The 26,602-nt window shown below is 38.2% G+C and overlaps 1 protein-coding gene and 1 long non-coding RNA gene across 2 annotated transcripts; one reads left to right on the top strand and one right to left on the bottom strand.

Annotated features, from left to right (window-relative positions):
• Positions 1-1,927: 1,927 nt before the first annotated feature.
• Positions 1,928-6,295, bottom strand: LOC126618816 (uncharacterized). Its single transcript, XR_007621854.1, has 2 exons — positions 4,988-6,295; positions 1,928-3,192 (listed from the first exon to the last, which is right to left on the bottom strand). It is a non-coding gene; the product is annotated as an uncharacterized LOC126618816 (long non-coding RNA).
• A 494-nt stretch (positions 6,296-6,789) lies between these two features.
• On the top strand, positions 6,790-26,457 carry LOC126618815 (DExH-box ATP-dependent RNA helicase DExH3). Its single transcript, XM_050286990.1, has 20 exons — positions 6,790-7,044; positions 7,156-7,444; positions 7,606-7,760; positions 7,853-7,940; positions 8,053-8,289; positions 8,427-8,522; positions 12,936-13,124; positions 13,279-13,438; positions 13,558-13,688; positions 14,101-14,271; positions 19,411-19,683; positions 20,974-21,168; positions 21,574-21,777; positions 22,128-22,197; positions 22,297-22,445; positions 23,585-23,893; positions 23,988-24,047; positions 24,782-24,934; positions 25,048-25,158; positions 25,355-26,457. Exons 2-20 carry the CDS (start codon positions 7,193-7,195, stop codon positions 25,823-25,825), a joined length of 3,474 nt encoding a protein of 1,157 aa, XP_050142947.1. The 5' UTR covers positions 6,790-7,044; positions 7,156-7,192; the 3' UTR covers positions 25,826-26,457.
• The last annotated feature ends 145 nt before the right edge of the window (positions 26,458-26,602 follow it).

Raw genomic sequence — 26,602 nt, forward strand, 5'->3', positions numbered from 1 at the left:
TGCCGTGGGATGTCCCTTTGACCAACGCCTTCATATTGTTGAGCATTCAATGCTCGGTTAGCAATTAAGGTCTTAGCAGCCATGGGTGTTTTGTCCACCAAAGCTCATCCCGCTGAGGCGTCTAGCATTTGGCATTCAATTGGTAGAAGCACTTCGTAAAAATATTGAAGAAGAAGCTCCTCCTTCATCTGGTGATGTGGACATGAAGCAACAAGGGTTTTAAAACGCTCATAGTGAGTGGGAAAGGATTCACCTTGGTTTTGTTGAATGCCACTAATCCTTTTGCGTAGTAGAATGACTCGAGAGGTTGGGAAAAACTTCTCCAAAAATGCCCGTTTCATACTCTCCCATGATGTGACAGTTTCGGGGGCTAGCTCATACAACCAATCTTTAGCCTTTTCTAAGAGAGAAAAGGGAAAAGCCTTCATTTTCAAATACTCCCATCAACGTTCACAGGGGTCATGCTCGAGCAAACAACCTCAAACCTTTTCAAGTGTTTATTATGATCTTCCATGGACATCCCGTGGAACTTAGGAATGTGATGCAACAAACTTGATTTCAATTCGAACTCGTCCATCTTCCCTAGGGCAGCCATGGGGTATTGGATGCATAGGGGAGCGACATTGTCCAATCCTGAAGCGGAAAGCTCCTTGATTGTTTGATTGTCCGCTGCCATGTTGGGATCTTCCTTTACAACCTGTGCCGTGGGCTCCTTTTGCTCCTCTACTTTGTCTTTTCCAAGATCTGGTGCAGGTTGAGATGGTTGGGGTTCTTGTTGATTCCTTGCTCGTCTCAAAGTTCGTTCAAAATCGTCGTCAAAGTCACGGATGTGCTTATGAATAGGTTCAGAACTTCGAGTCATAAACCACCTAAAACAAGAAAACAAGTAAAGTCATCAACTAGGACAAAAACACATGAAAATAAACAAAAAGAAATAACAAGGGATTAGTAATTGCTAATCCCCGGCAACGGCGCCAAAAATTTTGATGCGAAAATTAACTTAACACACAAATTAAACCCTTTTGTTGTCAATTGTAGTAAAGAATGTAAGTAGGGATCGTTCTAGGCCGGGGATTAGGAGGGATTGCTAAAACACCTGAAACTGACTTAAAAACATAAAATTAAGTTTAAAACACCAAACTAGACTCAAAAGATGCAATACAAACTAAAAAGACTCAAAACTAGTTTAAAAGACTCAAAACAGCTTAAAATATTGAATTAGACTCTAAACTGACTCTAAGGATGGTTTTGGACGAAATTAGGTTCTAACTTGACTCAAGACACTTAAAAACACAAATCAAACAGATTTTGACTAATAACACACTTTAAAGTAAAGGGGGATTTGATTTTGACGAATTTGAAAACAAAACAAACAGATTGTAAACTAAAACAGATTTTGGATGAATTTGGGTAAACTATGGATGATGGGCTAGCTAGAGGGTTCTTTTCCACACATGACACACTTGCACATAAACCAATTTTCAGTTGTTCTTTCGATAAATCATGAAACTCAACACCTCAGGTTAATTAAGTCCGCTTAAATTAACCTTCAAGTTCTCCTTAAGTAATTGAATTGGATGGGAAAACGCATACAACAATTCAAGCATTCTTCAAAAGTCCTTTACGTGAACAACACAATAAAGATACAATCAAAGATCATTAAGCATTATGAAAACTATAAGTATTGACGAGGCATTCGTTACTATGATGAGCATGAAACTCCTGCCAAGAATTCATTTAACGCGATTGTTTATAAGCGACCTCCACTACTTGTGAAAATAAGTTTGTAACTATTAGGTGAAACTCCCTTATACTCTAGCATCATATTCATGCTTGCAAACTAAGTGTGCACTCTTAATAAACATACACGAATAAGTTAACAATCAAGCAGCTAAACAAATTGAATTCACAACTTATGAAATCACAATTGAAGGTAATCAATTCATATTGCAAGTATGTTCATGGCTTTGAATTTCCCCCTAGCTAAGGGGGGTTTAGTTACTCATAATTGCAACAAAATCAGAAAATAACAAAGTAGATATTGAAAGCAAGAACGAAGTACACCTAAAACGCTCCAAAGTTTCAAGCTTGAAACGCCAAGGACCTTCGTTTTCACCACCTTGTTGCAGCACAAGTATCTAAGGATGTAGATGGATTTATGGAAAGGTTATGAATGTATTTAGGTTGGATGGATGCCACGGCAAGGGGAAAGGAATGTATGGATTTGTGTTTGATTTTTAGTTGGATGAGTGCCACGGCAAGGGAATGGAATTGTATGTGTTTGTGGGATGTGGGAATATATGGATGAATGTAAGGTGCTCACGGCTAGGATGGATCTCCTCCTTTGTTATGGTGAAGGGTGGATGTATTTATAGGCTAGGGAGAGGACCACCATCTAATTAAGGTGGTAGTGGTGTATGTTGTGGTAATGAGTGGATGTAATGGGTGTAGTGGGTGAGTGTTTGGTAATGAGTGGATGTAATGGGTGTAGTGGGTGAGTGTTTAGTAATGAGTGAATGTAATGGGTGTAGTGGGTGAGTGTTTGGTAGTGAGTGGATGTAATGGGTGTAGTGGATGGATGTTTGGTAATGAGTGGATGTAATGGGTGTAGTGGGTGATTGTTGTGGTAATGAGTGGATGTAATGGGTGTAGTGGGTGAGTGTTTGGTAATGAGTGGATGTAATGGATGGATGTTTGGTAATGAGTGGATGTAATGGGTATAGTGGGTGTAGTGGGTGAGTGTTTGGTAATGAGTGGATGTAATGGGTGTAGTGGATGGATGTTTGGTAATGAGTGGATGTAATTGGTGTAGTGGGTGATTGTTGTGGTAATGAGTGGATGTAATGGGTGTAGTGGGTGAGTGTTTGGTAATGAGTGGATGTAATGGGTGTAGTGGATGGATGTTTGGTAATGAGTGGATGTAATGGGTATAGTGGGTGAGTGTTATGGTAATGAGTGAATGTAATGGGTGTAGTGGATGGATGTTTGGTAATGAGTGGATGTAATGGGTGTAGTGGATGAATGTTTGTAGTTGTAGGTCAACACACTTGCACACACACATGCTGATTTCTTGCCTTCAAATCTTCAAAAACGTCCATCCTCATGTCTCCATGCTTGCACTATCCAATCTTGGCCCAAAAATGCTCCAAAATGCTCCAAATAGCACTTTGTTGCTAACTTTGTTATTTGAACCTACAAACACACGAAAATAGCTTAAAGTACTAAAATAACTATAATTAAACTAAGTAAATGCCAATAAACAAGCTAACTAAGTTGTATAAATATGCTCCTATCAGGTTGCTGGCCTCTTAGAGAGAAAAAGGAGAGCATGTATTTTCTTCAATTTCCTCATAGAAAACCCTTATGATAAAATGGCTATAAAGATGCATTTATACCACCTCACATTTGAGTGGCAAACTTGCAATTAAGCCAAATTCACTACCCCTTACTCTTATGGTCGGCCTTGATAGGTTTTTTGGGCTTTGAAGCCATTTGTGTTTTCAAGTTGTCATACAACCTGAGTTATTGGACTTGACATTCAAATCCATTAGACCTTAAGGCCCAAAACTAACCTGAGGTCTAATACGAACTTATTCGTTTGATTAATTAACATATTAATTAATCCTAACCATAAATAATTAAACCATTTAATTATCTTTACTCATCTTCGTTGTTTCTTCAATTACCTTACACAATGTACGATCCATTAGGTTGCTTTTAGCAAGGCAGTGGGGATTAGAAATCTTCAAATCGATTATGAATTGAAACATACTTTCAATTCTCCCTTTAGTAATTATACACCTTTAGGGCTTCCACAAACCATAAGTGACACCTAGCAGTATATCATGGTTACCCAAGCTAATCAGAAGAGGTGGAGAACCTATTCAGTTTAAGATTACAATGCAATACGGTCTTTCTCTAAAATAATACTCTTGACCACATTGTTTAGTTTGATAGTTTATTCATGTTTACTATCCAATGTGATTCTTTTACTTATATGATTACCTTGAATGTGATTTGAAACGACTTCCTAAATCTCATTCATACTCTAGTCAGAAATTTTAATCATATCATAGAGCATTCTCCCTCAAACAGTTTGAAGGTTAGAGATCCCTTGTTGTGCATTCACTTGCCTCCATGGCTAAGTAGCTTAACCTCAACTATGTCGTGGACACCCTTTGACAGAATGACTTTGATATAGTCAAAGATCAAAGACCTAACCACAAGACAACTATGATGCCTCAGGTCAAAGGACTAATTTGCATTATCCCAACCATGAGTTCTCATGTGACATGAGTATGAGAACTCCTTGTTGATCGCGTTCAGTGGACTCATTCTCTATTTAGCACCTACATGCTTGTCTTGGTGTCAATCACACCAATGACTCGAGACCAGTCACTCTCCCTAAGAGAAGGCATAGCACGTACTAATCTTAACGGACTGTCAATGCTCAATTGGCAATCCTATGATCAGGAACATTTAGGATATGTATACGAAAAAGAATGGTCTCATGAATCTAACTTCTTTAGATCACATTCTCCCAATTACATATTCCTTGGACTTATCGTTTAAGCATATAACATTTATATGAGACAGCTTAAACAATAATCTTTGCCCTTTATATATATATATATATATATATAACATGTGAGATGTCCGTAAAGTATCATCATATGATTGGCTTTTAGGGCACATTTCCAACATTTGTAATATGGACAGAACATCTAGTGTCAAACCACCAAGAATTTTGAGAAACAAGACCCATATTAAACTCGACATTGACAAAAACATTGGTGATTTTGTTACTTTTCTTAATGAGCCATGCTTTAAAACCTGGACAATTCTTTTTTAAGTGCTCAGTAAATATACAATGATGACATTTCTTGAAGTTGAACTTATTTGTTTTAAGACCAGTATTGGAGGTTCCTTCATTTTTTTACAAAAGCATTGCAAGGTTTAACAATTTTCTTTGTAGGAAAATAAAAACCTGATTTCTATGTAGTTGGCTTGGACTTTTTGTAGTTGGAACTGTTGTAGCTTGCAGTCATTTTTCCTTTCCCTTTCCCAACATCCACAAGAGTAACAACATCATGCGTAGCCTTCTTCATCATTTCTTCATCTTGGTAGCAAATGACAATCAATTTCATTTATACCCCATGTCGCCTTTTGAATGTTGTAACTCACTTTGATCTGCTCATAATCATTCGACAGTGAAAACAATGTCATGTGAACTAAGAATTGATCATTGATTCGTATGTCCATGGCATTAAGCTTGTTGGAAAGATTAACAAGCTTAAGCAGGTTCTCCATTATGCTTACAACTCCATCATACTTGGCATTGATGAGTTCTGAGAGATACACTCCAATTTCAACCTTGTCAGACCTCTTGAACTTTTCTTCAACCTTTGCCATGTATTCTTTAGCCAAATCATAAATAGAAATCCCTCCCCTTATGTGATCTTCCAAGGCATTTTTTATTATTAAGAATGGACATTTGATTAGCTCTTTCCCACTTTGCAAGATATCCTTTTGTAGTGATGTGCTTTCTTCAATGAGTGCAGTTGATTGAGTCAACTTGAAAGCAATGTCAAACTTCAACATCCCTAAATGCATTTCAATCTTCTGCTTCTGAGCTTTGAAATTGTTTCCATTCAGTTTCTCTATGTTGATAAGACTCAACGCATTGAAATTTGCATTATTGATTCAAAATGGTTAGAAATTCATAAGTTAGTGACATTGTGCCATTCAAAAACTATAGAACCAGTTATACATATAGGCAAGAAATTGTCTATATAGTAACAATAGTTTTCAAATCTTGTATAGCTAAGTGCAAAATTATGTAATGTTGTAAATACTACACTTATAGGCAAGAAGATTCACATGCACTACATGTTTTTATAACTCACAATACAATGAAATTAGTGAAGAAATGACTCAACGGTAATTGGACAGATTGTTTGAGCACCGATTTTGGTCCATTATACCTTTTTGAAAAGAGAATGACGATGCGATTCAAACACACGGCAAAACGATGGATTTTGGCCATCCAAGACTGTTCAGGCCTGTAAAACCACAATTTAAGTTATGAAGTTCGAAATTTGACTTTGCATTTTGCAGTTACCGATTCTACTATATGCCCATTCATTCATGCATGTTATTGAAGCAAACTAATGAGGAGAACAAAGGCATATTTACAACCTAAGACTCTCATAACATAAGCATATTAAAACATATAAATCCCAGTACATAAGTAGATTTTAAATAAAAATATTAACAAAGTTGGATGCAGCGGAAATGCATATAGAACTCCAATAAATTTCAGATAAGTTTAATGCTTAATTTGGTGGCTCTAATACCACATGTAGAACCTTTATTAACATCATCCAGAGATAATAATCAATGAAGCAATTAAACTATGTATGAATGAATTAATGTATATTGCTTTCGCGATTCTCTTGAAAGGTGCGTGGAGCTCTAGCTCGGGTGTTGGCACCAACTCCTTCCATTAGTGTGCCCCGTTGGCACTGTTGCTTGCGGGTTGCTTCTTTCTGCAGGCTTCTATAGTTTGGTCCTTCGATTGGTGGCTGAAATTTCTAAGGGTGATCTTTGGAGGATGATTGAGTCTTCTGCTCTTCCACTGCTGGGGCTGTGATTTGCTTGATTTCAGGCAGTTGTTGGGGTCGTGGTTTGTGGTGTCTCGGCGGCGGCGTAGGATGCAGGCTTCTATGAAGTGTTTTTGTTTTTCTGTTTTAGGCTCTTTTTGTGTTAGTTTTGGTTTTGGGGTCAATTTTGTGTGTGCTTATCTTGTATTTGGGCTTCTTTTATGTAATTATATTTTTATGTTCGTTGGTAATGAAATTTGCCTTTGTTAAAAATAAAAAATACAAAAATAATCAGGTCAGCCGAAAGTTGTACGTAAAACGTCACGTGCCCTGTCAGTCCCCGACTCCTCCCTCGTGTTCCGTCCGTCTCTGCGATTCGTCCCTCCCACTCCAGCACTCCTCCATCGCTACTCTCCAGTCTCTACATTTCTCATCTCTCCAGGTTACTTATTTTGTTCTTCCTCTGCTTTTGATTTCGATAGATAAATTGGGGATTGATTGATTGATTAATTAATTAATTAGGGATTTGCTGAAATTTTTGTATTATTTCCAGAGTTTGAGATTGATTGATGCAAAGAAGGTGAGAATTGATGCGTAATTCGAGGGCAGCACTTGGTCTCCTTCTCAAGTCAGTCTCCAACAATAACCCTTGTTGTTGTTTTCCTTCTTCCCGGAAGACAAACGGTCGCTGCCGCACTTTGCTTCTTCTACTCCAACCCCACTCTTCTTCTTCAATTTCCGACGGCGGAGCCCGATTCCTCATTTCAAAGCGCGCCTTTTGCGGGTACGCCGCCGAGCAGTTCTCCGACGATGAGTACACGTGCGAATTCGAAGGCCAAAAGGTTACTTTCTTCTGAATTTCAATTTTTTCTTTTCTTCTTGTTATTTTCATTATCCTCTGTTTGGCTGCCGAGAAAATTTGTGGAAAGTCTGGGATTGCAATTGTGTGCTTAGTTTAGCTACATTTAGAAATGAAGAACGTGTGGCTGACACTTGAGTGTAGGCATCGTCTTCAGTGGCGAACATTGACGAGTGGAAATGGAAAATGAGCTTGCTATTACGCAGCGAAAAGGACCAAGAGATTGTATCCAGAGATAAGAGAGATAGGAGAGACTATGAGCAGATATCTAACCTTGCCAAAAGGATGGGACTTTATTGGTAAGACTAACAAAGGGACCATCTTTGCCTTTGTTATTCGCTAATCATTCACTGATACATCAAATCGCTCATTCAACTCTTCTTACTCTTAGTGAAATATATGGGAAAGCGGTGGTGGCCAGCAAGGTCCCTCTTCCAAACTACAGGCCTGATTTGGATGATAAGCGGCCACAAAGAGAGGTAATGTCATCTTCTTGTCTCGCCAATTCTTTTCCAACCATGAAAGATTTGTATACATGTTGAGAGTGGTTTTATGGGGAGAGTTTGATGCTGTCATCATTCATCTGGGCAGGTGGTTATCCCTCTTGGCTTGCAAAGGAGGGTAGAGGGTTTGCTGCAAGAGCACCTTGATCGACTCCAGTTAAACTCTGGGAAGTTCACTGGAAATAGAGGGGACTCTGAGCACCTTGGTCAGGTCGAAAATGCAAACCTGGATGAGAATGCAGATTCTCTTCTAGATGGGTCTGTAATGGAGAAGGTTCTTCAAAGGAGGAGTTTGCGAATGCGTAATATGCAAAGAGCTTGGCAGGTATGATACATTTAGCTTTCATCTTTACCATGTGTTTCTAATGCACACTTATTGGGGCAACATATTCTAATAAAATGCCTGCAATACCATGCTAAGGGTTTTGGTCTCTTTTCCAATGTTTCTTTTTTTATTTAAAGGAATCACCCGAAGGCAAGAAGATGCTAGACTTCCGCAAATCACTACCGGCTTTCAAGGAGAATGAAAGGTTGCTGCAAGCAATTGCACAGAATCAGGTTTAGTTATAGGACATATCGCTTCATTTCTTCTATCCATGTGTTGTTGTGTTCTTGCTTCTTTATTTCTTTAACTCGTTGAAGCTCAAAAGAAACAAAAATTTATAAACAAAGTGTTTTTTCTACTAAACTCCACTCTCATCTGAGTTCAGCTTGTAATTAAACTATAATTTTATTTTTGGAATTCTTTTTTCCCAAGCCCGGATAAAGGAGGGGGAGGGCGTTAGGTAGTCGACAGCCGCACTCCTAGGTTACGTCGAATCCTTATGAAAATGAATCCAAAACGAAATCGCACTAAAGCTAGGGCATCACCCGTAAGTGGCGCGTTGTATGGCTCGAGCACAGTGATAAGTGAGCAAGGGTCACTGTATCTCCATCGGCACCCGGATGTTGTGTTAAATGAGCAAGGGGGTCATAGAAACTTCTTTTTGAACGACTCCACTCAAAGTTGTTTGGAAGCATATGCTTCTATCAACTTTACACATGACACACAAAAGAAGTACTTTGATCCTATTAGACAGGGGAGGGTGAAGAAGCTAGGACAGAAGGGTAGAGTTCAAGAGAGTAGAATGCGTTTAGGAACGTGGAATATAGGAACCTTATTGGGAAAATCTATGGAAGTAGTGGAAGTTATGGTGAGGAGAAGGTTAAGTATTATCTGCCTACAAGAAACTAAGTGAGTTGGTCTTAAGGCAAAGGATCTAGAAAACTCAGGTTTTAAACTTTGGTATTTGGGCACAAATAGAACGAGAAATGGTATTGGCATCATTGTGGACAAGACCTTGACACAAGATGTTGTAGATGTCAAGAAGGTAGGTGATAGAATTATGGGAATCAAGATTGTAATAGGACAAGAACTCATCAATGTGATTAGTGCGTACACACAATTTTGGGAAGATCTTGGAGACTTGGTGTAAGGAATTGCTCAAACGGAGAAGGTATTTATAGGAGGAGATTTAAATGGACACGTGGGCAAGGAGACAGGCAACTATGGAGGTTTTCATGGTGGCCATGATTTTGGCGAGAGAAACGAGGATGGGGAAGCCATCTTGGATTTTGCAATGGCATATGATCTCTTCTTAGCCAACACCTTCTTTAAGAAGAGAGAATAACATGTGATCACCTACAAGAGTGGGTTGTCAAAAACACATAGATTTTTATGAGGAAAGGGGATCGTATAACTTGTAAGGATTGCAAAGTTATACCGGGAGAGAGCTTGGCTAATCAACATCGCTTGTTGGTGATGGATGTACATATCAAAAGAGAGAAAAAAGAACAAGACCTAGAAGTGCCAAAGGACTAGATGGTGGAATCTAAAAGAAAAAAATCAAGCAATTTTCAAAGAGAAAGTAATCACCCAATGCATGTGGGATAGAGAGGGGGAAGCTAGCCAAATGTGGGATTCCATGGCTAGTTGTATTCGAAAAGTAACAAAAGAGGTATTAGGTACAAACAAAGGTGAAGGCTAAGAAGGAATGTTGTAAAGCCTTATACAAGGATAGGACAGATGAAAATGGTGAAATGTATAGAATAGCGAAGGAGGAGGCGAAGAAAGTTGTGAGAGAAGCTAAGCTAGCGGCTTATAACGATATGTATAAGCGACTAGATATCAAAGAATGAGAGTTGGATATCTATAAACTAGCTAGAGCAAGGAAAAAGAAGACAATGGACCTAAACCAAGTAAGGTGCATCAAGGATGAGGATGGAAAGGTTCTTGTTACAGTGAATGCGGTCAAAGACAGATGGAGAGGTTATTTTCATAATCTTTTCAATAAAGGACATGAAAGCAGTACTTTTTGGGGGGAGTTGAGTAACTCAGAAGAGTGTAGAAACTACTCCTTTTATAGTTGAATCAAAAAGGAAGAAGTGGTTGTAGCTTTGAAAAAGATGAAGCATAGAAAAGTAGTGGGCCCAGATGATATACCGATCGAAGTGTGGAAAGTCTTGGGAGAGACGGGTATAGCATGACTCACAGACCTTTTCAATAGGATTTTGAAAACGAAGAAGATGCCAAATGAGTGGCGAAAGAGCACTTTGGTGCCTATCTACAAGAATAAGGGTGACATACAAAATTTCATGGGGTATTAAGCTAATGAGTCATACAATAAAGCTCTGGGAGAGAGTCATTGAGCATAGATTGAGGCAAGAGACACTGGTTTTGGACAACCAATTCGGGTTCATGCCAGGGCGCTCAACCATGGAGGCAATCTATCTCTTACGAAGATTGATGGAAAGATATATAGAGATAGGAAAAAGGATTTACACATGATCTTTATAGATTTGGAAAAAGCGTATGATAGGTCCCAAGAGACATTCTTTGGAGGATTTTAGAGAAGAAAGGAGTACGAGTAGCATATATCCAAACTATAAAGGATATGTATGATGGAGCAAAGACTGCTGTAAGAACTCATGCAGGATAAACCGAAAGCTTTCCCATAACTGTAGGGTTACATCAAGGCTCATCCTTAAGTCCTTAACTTTTTGTATTGGTAATGGATGAGTTAACGGGACATATTCAAGATGATATTCCTTGGTGTATGCTTTTCGCAGACAATATAGTGTTGATAGATGAAACTCAGGAAGGGGTAAATGCGAAGCTTAACCTTTGAAGAAAAGTGTTGGAATCTAAAGGTCTTCGCCTAAGCCGATCAAAGACAGAATATATGGAGTGCAAGTTCAGTGCAAATGGAGGCCCAAATGAGTTAAGGGTGAGTATTGGAGATCAGGAAGTACCAAAGAGCTACCGCTTTCGCTACCTAGAATCTATCGTACAAAAGAACGGAGAATTAGATGGATACCTCAACCATAGAATACAAGCTGGATGGATGAAGTAGAAGAGTGCATCTGGCGTGTTGTGTGATCGTTGTATGCCACTGAAGCTCAAGGGAAAATTTGATAGGATGGCAATAAGGCCGACGATGCTGTATGGCACGGAATGTTGGGTTGTGAAGCATCAACACGTACATAAAATAGGTGTAGCGGAGATGAGGATGCTTCGTTGGATGTTTGGGCACACGAGAAAGGATAAGATTAGGAATGAGGATATTTGAGGTAAAGTAGGAGTAGCCGAAATTGAAGGAAAGATGAGAGAAAATCGGTTACGGTGGTTTGAACATGTGCAAAGAAGGCCTATTGACGCTCCGGTTAGAAGATGCGACTACAGGACAGAGGTCCAAGGCCAAAGGGGTAGAGGAAGATCTAGGAAAACTTTGGAAGAGACTCTAAGAGAAGACTTAGAGTACTTGGATCTAACGGAGGACGACCCCACTTAGTGGGAAAAGGCTTTGTTGTTGTTGTTTCCTAGCATGAAAATACAATAAATGATACATAATACTTTGAATAAGGTTTTATCTGTCTTTCACGGCCTTGGAAAAGGCTCTCTCTCTAGAAACCACAAACATGTATTCGGTGTTGGGGACGTAGCCATGACCAAGGTCACAAGCAGCTGGGATTGCTCCAATCCCATTTAAATTCATTCTAGAAACTCAATTGGAGGACAACTCATGGACGTGACCCCAATGCTCAAATCTAGTTACTACTTTTGGGAGGTAGCCATGAACGACGACTCAGATGTTCAAATCGCCAAGCACAAAAATATGAATTGGAATAAATTGAATTGGAGCAATAAGCTCGGAATTGACAGTCTGTGCATGTGTTTGTATTAGGAAGAAAGTTGATGGCAATGAAAGAAAGAGAGTTGATGGAAATGAAAGAGAGAGATGGTGATGTGGTTGAGAATGTGGTGAAGAAGTCGAATAGAATTGGGGGTGATAGTGTTAGCTTTGTTCTATTAAATTTGTCTAGTGTCGGTGGGTATGGTGGTAGATGATTAAGGGTAAAGTGTGGGTGTTCTTTAGAGTGAGTGAGAGTTTAATTTAAAGATGCGGTGTAGATAAAAATGTGTGTGAACTAAGATATGAATGCTGTTTAGATAGAAAAACTCTAAACAAAATAACACTTAACATTTCTTCCTTATGTTGTTTGCAAAGAGTGGTAACTGTTTTCAGGGCCTAAAAACTTACATAGTAGACGGCAAAACAAACAAATCAACGTGTCTATCAACCCGTTGGTTTTCCAGACTCTATTTAGTGCACGGCATGGATATTATGTTTCCAATTGATATCATTTTCTACATGAATCTGCTTCTGTTTCTACTTGATGTAAGTGGGATAGATAAAAAAAGGATAAACCCTTTTTTTTTTGTTTTGGGGGGGGTTGGGGGGAGCATGTAGGAGTTTGTGCTTTTATTGTGTACAGTAGGTTATACTCTGAATCTTGTGATCAGTAATACTTTGGCTGTAAAAAGTAGTTGCTTCTTTGACATCTTCCTAACAACTGATGAAATTACTTCTTCTGTACTGTGTTTTACATTTTACCTCCAGCAGAATTCTAAATAAGCTGTTTTGATGATAGGTAATAGTGATATCTGGGGAGACTGGATGTGGTAAGACCACTCAACTTCCTCAATATATCCTAGAGTCAGAAATAGAATCTGGCCGTGGAGCATTCTGTAGCATCATTTGCACACAGCCTCGAAGAATATCTGCTATGGCTGTTGCAGAAAGAGTGTCGGCAGAGAGGGGAGAGCCTCTTGGTGAAACAGTGAGTCTTGTCTCCCTCAAGCCATAGATATAGATCATAGATGTACACGCACATACCTTGTGAATTAATTTACTTTGAAGAAAGAAAAAGATGTAGATTTTAGATTGAAAGCTTCATTATTCTGCGGCTATACCACAACAGACTTTTTTGGTAGGTTGGCTATAAAGTTCGATTGGAGGGAATGAAGGGAAAAAATACCCATCTGCTTTTTTGTACAAGTGGTATTTTACTTCGCCGTCTGTTGAGTGATCGTAACTTGAATGGTATAACCCATGTTTTTGTTGATGAAATTCATGAGCGAGGCATGAATGAAGGTACACTACCATAAATATCCATTTTAATGTCTTATAGTGCAGAAAAAGCAGCCTAGCTGAATTTCCCCCCACCCCCCGCCCCCCTTTTTCTCTTTCTCTTCTATAATTGTTTTTTGCAGATTTCTTATTGATTGTGCTGAAGGATCTGCTTCCACGCCGTCGGGATTTGAGATTGGTTTTAATGAGTGCTACTCTGAATGCTGAGCTGTTTTCAAGTTATTTTGGAGGAGCTCCTACAATTCATATTCCGGTTAGCTAACTACTGAGTTTGTTCAGGGTACATATTGATTTGTAATATCTTAATTGCATTGTTTATGTAGATAGTGTTAGCTGTATAGAGAGAGCTGTTGTTCATGTACTGCACTGGTGATTGTAAACGTAAGTATGCTTAGTAACTGGAAATGTGTGATAAACTGCATCAGAAAAATCTCATGAATTTTCCAGGTTCTGCAGCAAGTGAACAAAAATGGAGATTACTAAATGTGGACTGTTGCTGATGCAACATTAATGTATTAACAAATGCATATTTATTTCAGTGCATTTTTACGTACCACAGGCTGCCCTTGTAATTCTATTCCTCATACTCTAGTCAAGCATTTTCAAGAACCTCTAGTGTTAGTCTTTCTCCCATATGAATTCTAATGCATTTTTATGTTATGCAGGGCTTTACATATCCAGTAAGAGCACACTTTTTAGAAGATGTACTGGAAATGACTGGATATAAGTTGACTTCCTTCAACCAAATTGATGATTATGGCCAAGACAAACTGTGGAAAACACAGAAGCAGTTAGTGCCTCGGAAAAGGAAAAACCAGATTACTGCTCTGGTTGAGGTATTATGTTAGTTTGAAATGGATTTCATGAAATTGAAACAAAGTTTTCGTAGGGTGATTCCCATTGGGATTATTAGAAGTTCTTGTAAAATCTCGTCTTCATTGCCCAAAAATGACAGATTTACATCCTTTATATAAAGATCTAACAATGGCCACACACTACCCAACGACATTCCAAGGTGTAGGGTGGGGATAAACCTATATGTTTTTTCTTTCTTTTCATTTGTCTATCTCTCCATGGGAAGAATGGGACTGTATGTTAGGGATAATGCATTCTTGATATTCATTGTTGGCCCATTCCTTGACAGCTTAAGTTTTTGGATTTTATGGTTATCTAACAAAATTTTGTTCGCACCTAGTTCGAAAGGAAGTAGGAATACGGCCAATCGTAGCATAGAGTTCAGAAAACATTTCACTCCCTTGTCCCTTCCATCCTAGTATTTTTCGAACTTGTGGTTCCTAGAGAAGACATCACGTATCTAATCTTTTAGCATTGCCAATTACTTCTCAAATTTTAGGCTTAGGATGCAGCAAATGTTTGGCTTCATTATGTCCCTTTTGTCTAGATGGAGAGGGACAAAATATTTGAAAAAGGGAGAGAGTGGGTTTTCTAAGGGAGAAGAGCAGTTTTTTGGCGTTAATACAGGGCATTTTGTGTAAGCATTTCAGGGACATTCTCTTTAGTTTATTTCATTGTTATTAGGGGAACTATGACTTGAGTTGAGAGTATTGTTTTCTTTAAATATTTGGGTCTCTGTAGTTCTCTTGTAACATTTAATGCATTTTGGTCTCTGTAGTTCTCTTTTGCCTATACACACACACACACGCACGCACACATATACACATTTTTTAATTATGACTCTGATTCTCTCTCTTAATCCTAATAACTTTCCATTTTTTTTTCTTTTTCTTTTCTCTTCATCTTTTTTTTTTTTTTTTTGAGAAGAAACAATTTTATTAAAGTATAGAGTAATACACAGAAGTGGATAAGAAGTCCACCAACTATATTAGAAAGGAAAATCCCAATAGGATTTGGCTACAGCAGCCATTTCTAGACCTAGCTCACTTAACTGCTGCTAACAAATCCCACAGTATTTGAGATAGAGAGCAATTATTAAACTCTTTAGTGACCGAAGCCCAAAAAGCTGCCCAATATTTTACTCTCCCCCAAAGTACTTCTGCCCCCACTCCAGTATAGTCTTCAAAAATCCTTTTGTTGTGTTCCAGCCATATATTCCAAAAAATTGCCGATACCAGGCAACCCCACAAAGCTTTGGATTTTTTCCCCTTTCCAAGTGCCTTAAAATTTGTACCTAGTAGCTCGAAACACCCTTTAGGAACGACCCAACTTACTTTAACCTCCTGAAACAGTTTCCACCACAGTTGGATCGAGTAGGAGCAATGAAGAAAGATGTGATTTACACTCTCCTCCTTAGCTTTGCACAAACTACACCAATGTGGGGATAAACACATAAGAGGGTTTCTCCTTTGAATTCTGTCGCAAGTGCTGAGATTCCCATTGGCCACAAGCCATACAAGTATTTTAACCTTCGGAGGAGCTTTTGATTTCCAAATCTGAGAGTAGGGTGGATAATAGTTCACAATCCCATTGGTGCTCAGTAATGAACGATAGGATTTGCATGTGAACAAACCTGAAGCTTCCAGATTCCACCTTCTGTTATCCATTTTTGATGGAGACAAGCGAACCTCTTCCACTTTCTGTAATAATGTGGCCGCCTCTTCTATCTCCATCTCATTCAGATTTCTCCTAAAGTCAAAGTTCCAACTCAAGGAATTTGATGAAACTTCCACGAAGCTCGAGATGTTGACTGTGCTTCCTCGATAGTAGGAATAATCTGGGGAATTGCTCCTTCAGCGGTCCCCCTGCTAACCACCCATCCTTCCAAAACCTCACCCTCTCTCCGTTGCCCACCTCAAACTTGCAACATCTAAGAAATTGATGAGAACCACTCGAAATGTCTTTCCATAGGCTACGACTAGAAACCCTTCTTGGAGGAAGTGCATTCCATCCATTAACTTGTAGCCCATACTTGCTTCTTATCACCTTGTGCCATAGAGACTGAGACTCCATTGGGAATCTCCACAACCACTTAGCCAATAATGCTTCGTTCTGATTCCTCAAATTCCCCACCCCTAGACCTCCTTCCTCCTTGTTTTTAGTAACTAACTCCCATTTGACCAAATGGGTTTTCTTACCTTCCTCCACGCCTTCCCAAAGAAACCCCTTCATTAGTTTTTCTAGACATCCTCTTACCCCGCAAGGAATTTTGAACAAGGACATATAGTAAATCGGCAAGCTTCCCAAGGCTGATTGAATTAGAGTTAATTTACCTCCTCTGGATAGGAAAGCCTTCTTCCAACTTTGAAGTCTTCTTTCCATTGTTTCTACCACTGGATCCCAAAACTTTATTGCTCTTGGCCTGCCCCCCAGGGGAAGTCCCAGATACTTTATAGGCCAACAGCCTACCTCGCAACCCCAAGAAACTGCCATCCTGTTTAATTTCTCACTCTCTGAATTTATTCTTGCCAAAAGGCACTTAGCTTTGTTGATTTTCAATCCTGAGACCAAACAGAATAAGTTGAGCACTTGTAATAGGTTGTTCCAAACTTCCTCGTCTTCCGTCAAGAAGAATATGGTGTTGTCGGCAAATTGAAGATGAGAGATCTCCACCTTTTCTTGCCCTATACACAAACCTTTGATGAGATCATTTTCTTGAGCCTTCTCCATTAACCTACTCAAAACATCGACTACTAAGGTAAAGAGAAAGGGTGACAGTGGGTCGCCTTGTCTCAGTCCTCTTGAGGCTTGAAATTTTCCCCTTGGTCTCCCATTGATCAAAACGGAGAAATTTGCAGAGCATAAACATCCCTGCATCCATTTCCTTCATCTATTGCCAAAACCTTTTCTTTGAAGTACTTCTTCCAGAAATCTCCATTCAACATGATCATATGCTTTTCAAAGTCGATCTTGAGCACCAATCCCTTCTCTTTTTTCTGCCTCACCTCTTCTACCACTTCATTTGCAATGAGGACAGCATCCAAAATTTGTCGGTCCTTAACAAACGCCCCCTGATGCGGAGAGACAGTGGTAACCAAAACCTCCTTCAATCTTGAAGCCAGTGTTTTCGCTATAATTTTATACAATCCAGTTACTAAACTTATGGGCCTATAGTCCGTCACCTTCAAAGAATCTGACTTCTTCGGGATTAGGCAAATGAAAGTTTCGTTCATCACTACATTTATTATCCCTTTCTCAAAGAACTCCTCCATGATCTTCATTATATCCTCTTTCAAAATATCCCAGCAATGTTGGAATATTTGCATAGAGAAGCCATCCGGTCCTAGCGATTTATCCTTTCCACAATCGAAAACTGCTCTTTGAACTTTTGCTTCCTCAAAAGGCCTCTCAAGCCAACTTACCTCAAGGGCGCTTATTGGGGCCCAATTTATACCTTCTAAACCCCAGCATGCCTCGTCATTACTACTAAATAAGGATTTGAAAAAATTGACAATATGCTCTTCAATCTCTTTTGAATCCTCTATTATTCCCCCTCCAACCAGCTCCAACCTTTCAATATAGTTTCTCTTTCTTCTCCCATTTGCAACTCGATGGAAGAATTTTGTATTACCATCCCCTTCCTTTGCCCATTCCACTTTGCTTCTCTGCCTCCATTTCACTTCTTCTTTAAAAGCCAAGTCTCCCACAAGGGTTTGGAGTTCTTCCCTTTTACTTCTAGCTTCAAAATCCAAGCCTTCCGTCCCCTCTCTCCTATCCAACTCCTCTATGTTTGCTTCCGCTTCTTTCAAGACTTTTTCGATTTCGCTGAAGCTCTCCTTACTCCAGCTTTGCACCTTTTTTTTCATGGCTTTTCTCTTCATCTTCACCGACAACCTGTTCTGTTCTCTATTTTCCTTATTGAAAGTTGACCCCAGCTTTAAGTTCACACTTCATTCTGTGCTGATGAAAAAAAAACTTCCGTCTCTCTTCTCTATCGCCTCACCATCTTGGTTTCTTATGTTTTATGTGAGATAATGTTTTGCTTCTGCAAAACAATGTCAAATATGAATTCTTATGCAAATCATTGCAGAACTCTCTGAATCCCAGAGATAAGTAACAACAAAGGTTAAAAATATCATTGGCTGATAGTACAATTTTGTTTCTTGATAATCATGTTGAAAAAGAGGAACCCTATTAGTTTCAAAATTACCTAGATTAAAACTAAAGAAGAGCAATGAATCTATTGGATTAGGAAGATAATCAATTTTTTTTAAATAAAATCAAATTTAGGTTCTTTCCCAATGTGAAAAAGGAAAAGAAACGGAACAACTCAAAAATCCAATATGAAGGAGTGCTTGCATGGGGGAGAGCATGCTCTTCCTTGGCCTGCAATGGTGAACAAAAACTGGAGATGGAGAGCCATTAAGAGTTTTCTTACCTGATTAACCTCTGAAATTCCCACCATACGAGGCTTGATTGATTACTGTGCATTTAATTGTTATTTTGTATATAAGTTAAAAAGTAATATTAATTTCTTATCGAAATTAATAATAATAATTAATTAGCTATCAGAGTAAATCTTAACCATTGATTGTGGGCCAATCTAATGGTTTAAAACTTGTGTCTAAAAGTACAGTGTAGTGCCATGGATATATATTTTAAATATTATATGTTTCGTATCAGATAAAACACGTATTCTCATATGAATGCTAAGAAAGTGGGTTTTTTGTGGAGGTGTAGGGAGTCCATCAGAGGACTGCATATTATTGAAAGTAGCCATTAATAATGAAATAGTGCCATTTATCTTCATAATCTATTTTAACATGGTTCCTGATTATGCTTGCTAGAAAAAACGGCACACACTTCTCATTCATTAAGGATAATTTTCTAAAACTTAATTGTTCATAAACTTTCATTATCTACTAAATCTTGTATTTTAAGCTGTTCTATAAATTGGCGAACATAAAATGAAAACAAACTAAATTGCTTCCATTATTTCTATCCATTGTTTGGCTTTGCAATATAATGAGTTATTAATGAGGAAACAAAGAGCTGCATGTGTAATTTGAAGTTATGTATGAAGCTGGTGTGGACTTACCTATCGTGCTACCTTTACACAGGATGCTCTTAATAAATCAAGCTTTGAGAGTTACAGTGGCAGGGCACGTGATTCACTATCATGTTGGACACCTGATTGCATTGGATTTAATTTAATCGAGGCAGTTTTATGCCATATAAGTCGGAAGGAACGACAAGGTGCTGTTTTAGTATTCATGACTGGGTGGGAGGATATACGCTCTTTGAGGGATCAACTTAAAGCACATCCACTTTTAGGTGATCCTAACAGGGTTTTGCTTCTAACATGCCATGGGTCAATGGGAACATCTGAACAGGTTAGTTTATTTCTATATCTGCTCTTCTGCGTTAGGAGTTGCATCAGCATAACTCATGAAGCATTTGATAGTGTGTTTGAAGGCTATTATTGTCCGTAAGTAAGGCAACTATATTCTATATATCGTCTAACAGGATTGCTTCACTTGAAAATTCTTAGTCTTTACTCGGTGTAAAGGACCACGCAAATCTGGAGTCTTGGGCATATGAACAGCTTTTGATATTCTTCAAAATATTTGGTGGTTTTGACTTTTGTGTTATGATTTCTTTTTTCTCCTTGTTATTAAATTTGCCGCTTGATGGAATCAATCAAAATGGAAGTATCTTCTCACATGGTTGCATATTAATTGTGGATATTATGGGTTGTTAAGTGTACATGTATGCTCATGAGTTAGCGTATTAGGCTATAGCTTTTAGTCACTCTGAAGAATTCCCCATTCAAAATTTAGTCACAATACGGTACATAGTACTGGTTACTTGTAGTAGGCACTTACAAAGAGGTTTGCCATGATGATTGTTTGATTGTTGGGCGGGAAGCTTGTTGTTTGTTTGTTTTAGGATAAGAAGGTTATAAAATCATTGTAACACATATCCTAAATATTATGGTAAAGTACGCACTAGCAATTTATTCTCCCTTCAGGCCCTATTTGGCGACGCTTGCTTCATGTAACCCAATATTGTTAATGTGGGGGTTTGGCTGAATTTACCCACACATGAGGCAGTCTATTGAGGATTTAAATATCTCATATAGGATGTTCTCAGTACATAAGATCATGGTTATCGCCGCCTATAATCAAGTGGTTTTGTGTAGGAAACTCCAACCTTATGATGATGTTAAAATTTGAGATCTTAAGTTCGAATTCTTGAAATTGAAAACCCCCCTTATGAATTAATTTCCATGTGTTGGTCTCTAGTGGCAAAGAGCGAGGCCCATATGCAGAATGTTAGAATGTAAAATAATGATTGGCCCACATTGTAGTGGCTTTTACAATAGTGGTAAACCAACAAACTTGAATAATTTGTCTAGTAGGCTATTGTTTCGCTTGCCAGCTATTCAGTTAGTTAGTATAAGGTCTTTTTAATTTATATAGTCTGTTATAAACATGGCCTTGTAACTTTCGGATATTGCCTAAAATATGTCATCTCTAGTATGTACCTTAACTTCTTTGAAATTTTATTCCATTATTTATATTAACTAACCTCCCCACTTAGTGCGATAAGGCTTTGTTGTCTTCTTGTTGTATTTATTTTAACTAACCTTATATATTTACTGCTTATCACCTCCTCCCCAGAAACTCATATTTGGAAGACCACCTCCTAACATTCGTAAAATAGTCCTTGCAACAAATATGGCAGAAGCAAGTATTACAATCAATGATGTAGTTTTTGTGGTGGATTGTGGAAAAGCAAAAGAGACCTCGTATGATGCTTTGAATAATACACCTTGTCTGCTACCTTCTTGGATATCGCAAGCATCTGCTCGGCAAGTAAGTCTTTTTGGACCTTATTCACTTCACTAAGCAGCTTCTCTATGTATTTGGAACTAAATTCTGTTGCTTCATAATTCAATGAGTTTTTCCCACTTTATTCTTCTATTTGGTGCTGCTGGCTCCTTAGAGACAGAGCTGCTAACATAAAAGTTTAAAATTGAATTTGGTCATTGCCTGTGCACACATATGAAGTGTGTATGAAGTCAATTGACATGCTTATTCATTTAGGAGGAGGTGGTGTTTGCTTGCAATTATTGCACTTATATCTTTGTTTCAGGATGCCATTGGCATCTTGTTTTGCTTTCTCTTTCATCTTTGTTTGTAAATAATTTTCTTGTTGATATCTGTGCATCTAATATGCAAAGGGATTCTTGTGCCTTGTTGGATTATACTTGGTTGCAGAGAAGGGGTAGGGCTGGCCGGGTGCTGCCAGGCGAATGTTACCACCTTTATCCCAAATGTGTTTATCACGCTTTTGCTGAATATCAACTTCCTGAACTGCTCAGAACTCCTTTGAACTCTCTTTGCTTGCAAATTAAAAGTTTGCAGGTTGCTAGTATAGGGGAATTCTTGTCAGCTGCCTTGCAGCCACCGGAACCCCTAGCTGTAAGTGTTGCTGCTCAATGAATATTCTATATTGTTTGATATTTGTCCTATATATTTGCTATGTCCTATAATTCTGTATTCGTCAGTTGGGAGCTTGGATCTCGATAAGCAGCTCAGAATTTCACCTTTCCCAAATTTAATCAGTTTTTATTTCTCTTTCACACCTTCCTCACATTACTTAGTTTCGATCAAGTTAAAGAAAAGGAGTTTTGTATTTTTAAAGATCATATTGGCCTGCTCATCTTCATTTTGTTACTGCCTTACTGGTGTCTGAATTTAGTAGCTTTCTTATTTTATTTCATAAATTACTTTTGTTAATTACACAAGTTGACAATGTCAATATATGACAGGTCCAAAATGCCATTGGTTTTCTTACTTCAATTGGGGCATTAGATGAGAATGAAAATTTGACAAGTCTGGGTTAGTTTGTTTCCTGAATGAAACTTGCACTACGTAAGTTGTAACTGAATTCCCTTATTTACTGAGACTTATTTGCTTTCTTCTTTGTTCTTTGATCAGGAAAATATTTGTCAATACTTCCAGTGGATCCCAAACTAGGGAAAATGCTGATTATGGGTGCTGTGTTTCATTGCTTTGATCCTGTTCTTACTATAGTGTCTGGTCTAAGTGTCAGGGATCCTTTCCTTTTGCCTCAAGACAAAAAAGATGTAAGTACAAAATTCAGTAAGTAGTCTGTTAGTGCATCAAAATTGATTCTCGGCTCTGCAGGCATCTTATGTTATGTACCTCTGATACTGTCAACCTTTTTATATGTACCTCTCATTCAATCAGTCTTGTATCATGCACTTCTGATGTAATCAATCTTATATTATGTGCTTCTGATACAACCAAATGGACTTGTTAGCTGCAAGTTAAAAAAAAAGAATTGCGTGGGGATTCTTACATTCATCTGAAAGCACATTCTAACAGCACGAGGAAAATATGTCCATATGTTTGTTCCTCACACCACACTAACATTAGTCTAAAGCCAATAGAACTTGGGTAAGGGTGAAGCAAATATTCACTTTGTTCTGGTTCTGTGACCCATAGAACATTGTTTGAATCTGTGACCCATAGAACATTGTTTGAAGTAAAATTCTTGCGACCGAAGCATATAGGACCATATTCAAAAAGTTCAATAACCATGTTCTATATACTTACGTCTGAAAATCTACCATCTACTAATGTTATTCATGTACTTTAGATTCTCACTCAATTTAAAAACTGGGGTCTAAGAAAGCAAAAACCCAAAACACATTTAGGACCAAATTTGAGTTACCAAACTTCCACAAAAATTTGGTATCTATTCTGTTCAAATCCACACTTCCTCATATGGACCGATGTAAATTTAACATGGTTACAGTAGTTTAGTACATGCCCATATGACGAGAGTGGTGTTCAAACCAGATACGGTGACCTAAAATTGTAGTTGTATAAAATACTTCCATACAAAGTAGAGTGATGCATGTTAAATTTTAACCAAAATTCGTAAATAAATGCACACATAGATGCTTAAAAAAAGATGGTTGAATAAACTGGTAAAGGAATGTAATATTCTAATTCAGTCCATATTGAATTGAAAATGTAATTCTTATTTTGGCCAATCCGCTCTGTAACACTAAAAAAAATGGGCAAATAAGGTCTAGTTTACAGAGCTATTTTCGCAAATATTATTTGTCTATCGCAATCAATGAACCCCCATTTGAATATGCCAGTTTGCTGGTCTGTTACTCTCCCCTTCACATTGTACCTAAATGACTCCATACTGTGTGCTTTATCTTTCTCTCTCTCACTTTGTTTCATACAGTTAGCAGGGACAGCAAAATCTAGATTCTCTGCAAAAGATTACAGTGATCATATGGCTCTTGTTCGTGCATATGAAGGATGGAAAGATGCTGAAAGAGAAGGATCAGCATATGAATATTGCTGGAGAAATTTCCTTTCTGCTCAAACACTTCAGGCTATCCATTCTCTTCGGAAGCAGTTTAACTACATTTTAAGAGATGCTGGATTGGTGGATGCGGATGCAAGCATTAACAACAAGCTAAGTCACAACCAGTCCTTGGTTCGTGCAATCATATGTTCTGGACTTTTCCCTGGAATAGCATCTGTGGTGGTATGTTATCTGTAGTTGAAAATATTCTTTTGCTGGCTAATCTTTAAATCTTAGTTTTTTTGTTTTACATTTGTATCTTTTAACATATCTGCAGCACCGAGAGACGTCCATGTCATTCAAAACGATGGATGATGGCCAGGTTCTACTATTTGCTGTAAGTTCCAATGCCTAATCAAAATTAAGATCTTGATAGTTCGCTAAATATATTGGAACTGTTGGGTAAGGCCCCAATTTTTCACTTTGTTGAATTAAATCTAGGCCAGTTGATGAAATCCTATTGTATATAATTAATTCTTTTATGAGAAAAACAACTTTTTATCGATAATTAATATTTAGACATTCCTTTAGAAAGGCTTGAATCTTTCCTGGAATGAATTTTTTTTTCCATTCACAAATTTTGATGCCTACAACAAGGTATGGCATCGAAATGTACAATTCGGCCACATGTAAGAATATAGGTCATACTCGGGTATGTCAAGCATACACCGCAATATACGATAATCTAGTCTTCTCCAGTGCCCAATTGGTTGTGAGTCTGAGGATTAACTCTTAACAATATATAAAAGAATTTGCACAGTTGGTATGTGAGTACTAGGGTTCTAGGTTAAACATGGTCATAGGTATACTGGATACTTTGTACGTACCTACATATAATACAGGAATTGTGCACTTTTTACTTTTATATGGAAATTTGATAACAGAATTTATAGAACTTCACCTAAACCCTAAACCCTAAACCCTTTTTACTTTAATCTGAAAAGTTATAAGAGTTTCCCCGTAATTAATCAGTTTGTGTTACTTTCAGAATTCTGAGAATGCACCCTTTTTACTTTAATCTGAAAAGTTATAAGAGTTTCCCCGTAATTATTCAGTTTGTGTTACTTTCAGAATTCTGTGAATGCGCGTTACCAAACAATTCCTTACCCCTGGTTGGTCTTTGGTGAGAAAGTAAGGGTCAATACTGTATTCATACGTGATTCCACTGGTGTATCTGATTCGATCCTGATCCTTTTTGGTGGTGCGTTGAACCATGGCGTCCAGGTGATTATTCAATTGTACAACGCTGAGTTGATACAAATATATGAATTGACTTTTGTGATCTTGTATTCATACTTTCCTCATTTTATTTTTCTCTCTTTTTATTCCATCCTTAGGCTGGGCATTTGAGAATGTTGGACGGTTATATCGACTTCTTCATGGATCCTAGTTTGGTGGACTGCTATTTGAAGCTTAAGGAAGAACTTAATGAGCTTATTCAAAAGAAGGTGATCTATTGGTCTTTTTTCCTTTTTTTTTTCAGAAGCCGATTATGTTTGTTTAATATTCTACTTTCTTCTTGAGGTCTTTAGTACTGGGGTCGGAATCCTGGTTTATTAGGAACGAAGGGGGAACTTTTGACTTGGTTACCAGTCTTGTACGCTGTATTGTAAAGTTACGTTTGTCTACCTTGCAATGATGCAGCTTGAAGATCCTAGCCTTGATATCCACAAGGAAGGGAAGTACCTTATGCTTGCTGTTCAAGAGCTGGTTTCCGGAGATCAATGTGAAGGGAGATTTGTATTTGGTCGTGACAGCAGAAAGCCGAAGGAATCTGGTGATAACAGTAGATTCACTAAAGACGGAACCAATCCTAAGAGTTTGCTTCAAACTCTGTTGATGAGAGCAGGACATTCTCCTCCAAAATACAAAACAAAGCACCTTAAGACGAATGAGTTCAGAGCACTGGTGGAGTTCAAGGGCATGCAATTTGTCGGGAAACCTAAGAAAAATAAGCAGCTTGCAGAAAGGGATGCTGCTATAGAAGCACTGGCCTGGTTGACTCATACCTCAGAAAACCATCGCGATGAAGAAGACAACTCCCCCCCTGACGTCACTGACAATATGCTCAAACTTCTCGGGAAACGTAGAAGATCAAAACGGCAGTCTGGTTGATTGTGATTGCTGATGTAGAAGATTTATCTGCTTCTATCTGGTGGTTCAGGATGACCGATGAGTACTGATCTAGAAGATCAAATGCAAGATGCTCTAAGACTTTCTCCTTGGGATCATCAGTAATATCAAAGCCTGGTAAAGTCATGGATTTCGAGAGGTCTGGGAGATCATCACTAGCATATGACTGACTATTGGGTGCAGTTTTGGGTGAAAGAATAACTGCATCTCGTTGAGATTGTGTCGCATAACTTAGACATGGGGCGCAGACATAAACCATGTAGTGTTGGTAGAGTTGGATGGTATATACAAACACAAATCTTTTCGTGGGGTTTGCGGAGGTGTTGGAGTCTCGTAGACGGTGGAAGCCGTCTTGACTGTATCTTGGCAGCCGGTGACGCTCTGTTAAGTTGCGCAAAGGGGTGCCACAGACGGATCTTGACAGCCGGTTGCTGATTCATTGGCCTCGAGTAATGCAAAAGGTTTTGTTCTTGTAAACTCGTTACATGAATAATTGTAATTTGCACTAATTTTATGAAACGTATTCTCTATTCCAGTCCAATCATGTATATGAAAAACGAGTGGGGCCGTAGATTGATTTTTCAAATGCAAGCATGTGTTTTAGTTTTTTCAAATGGGTAATTCCTCCTTTACTTTGTCATGCAATATGTTGCTCCACTGAATATATATATCTACATATATATATATATATGTATGTATAAAACGGAATTTTAGTTTCTACTCGGCTCATAACATGAAGAAAATCAAACGGAATTACAC

This window comes from Malus sylvestris, chromosome 4 (assembly GCF_916048215.2).
Source record: "Malus sylvestris chromosome 4, drMalSylv7.2, whole genome shotgun sequence".
Lineage (NCBI taxonomy): Eukaryota > Viridiplantae > Streptophyta > Magnoliopsida > Rosales > Rosaceae > Malus > Malus sylvestris.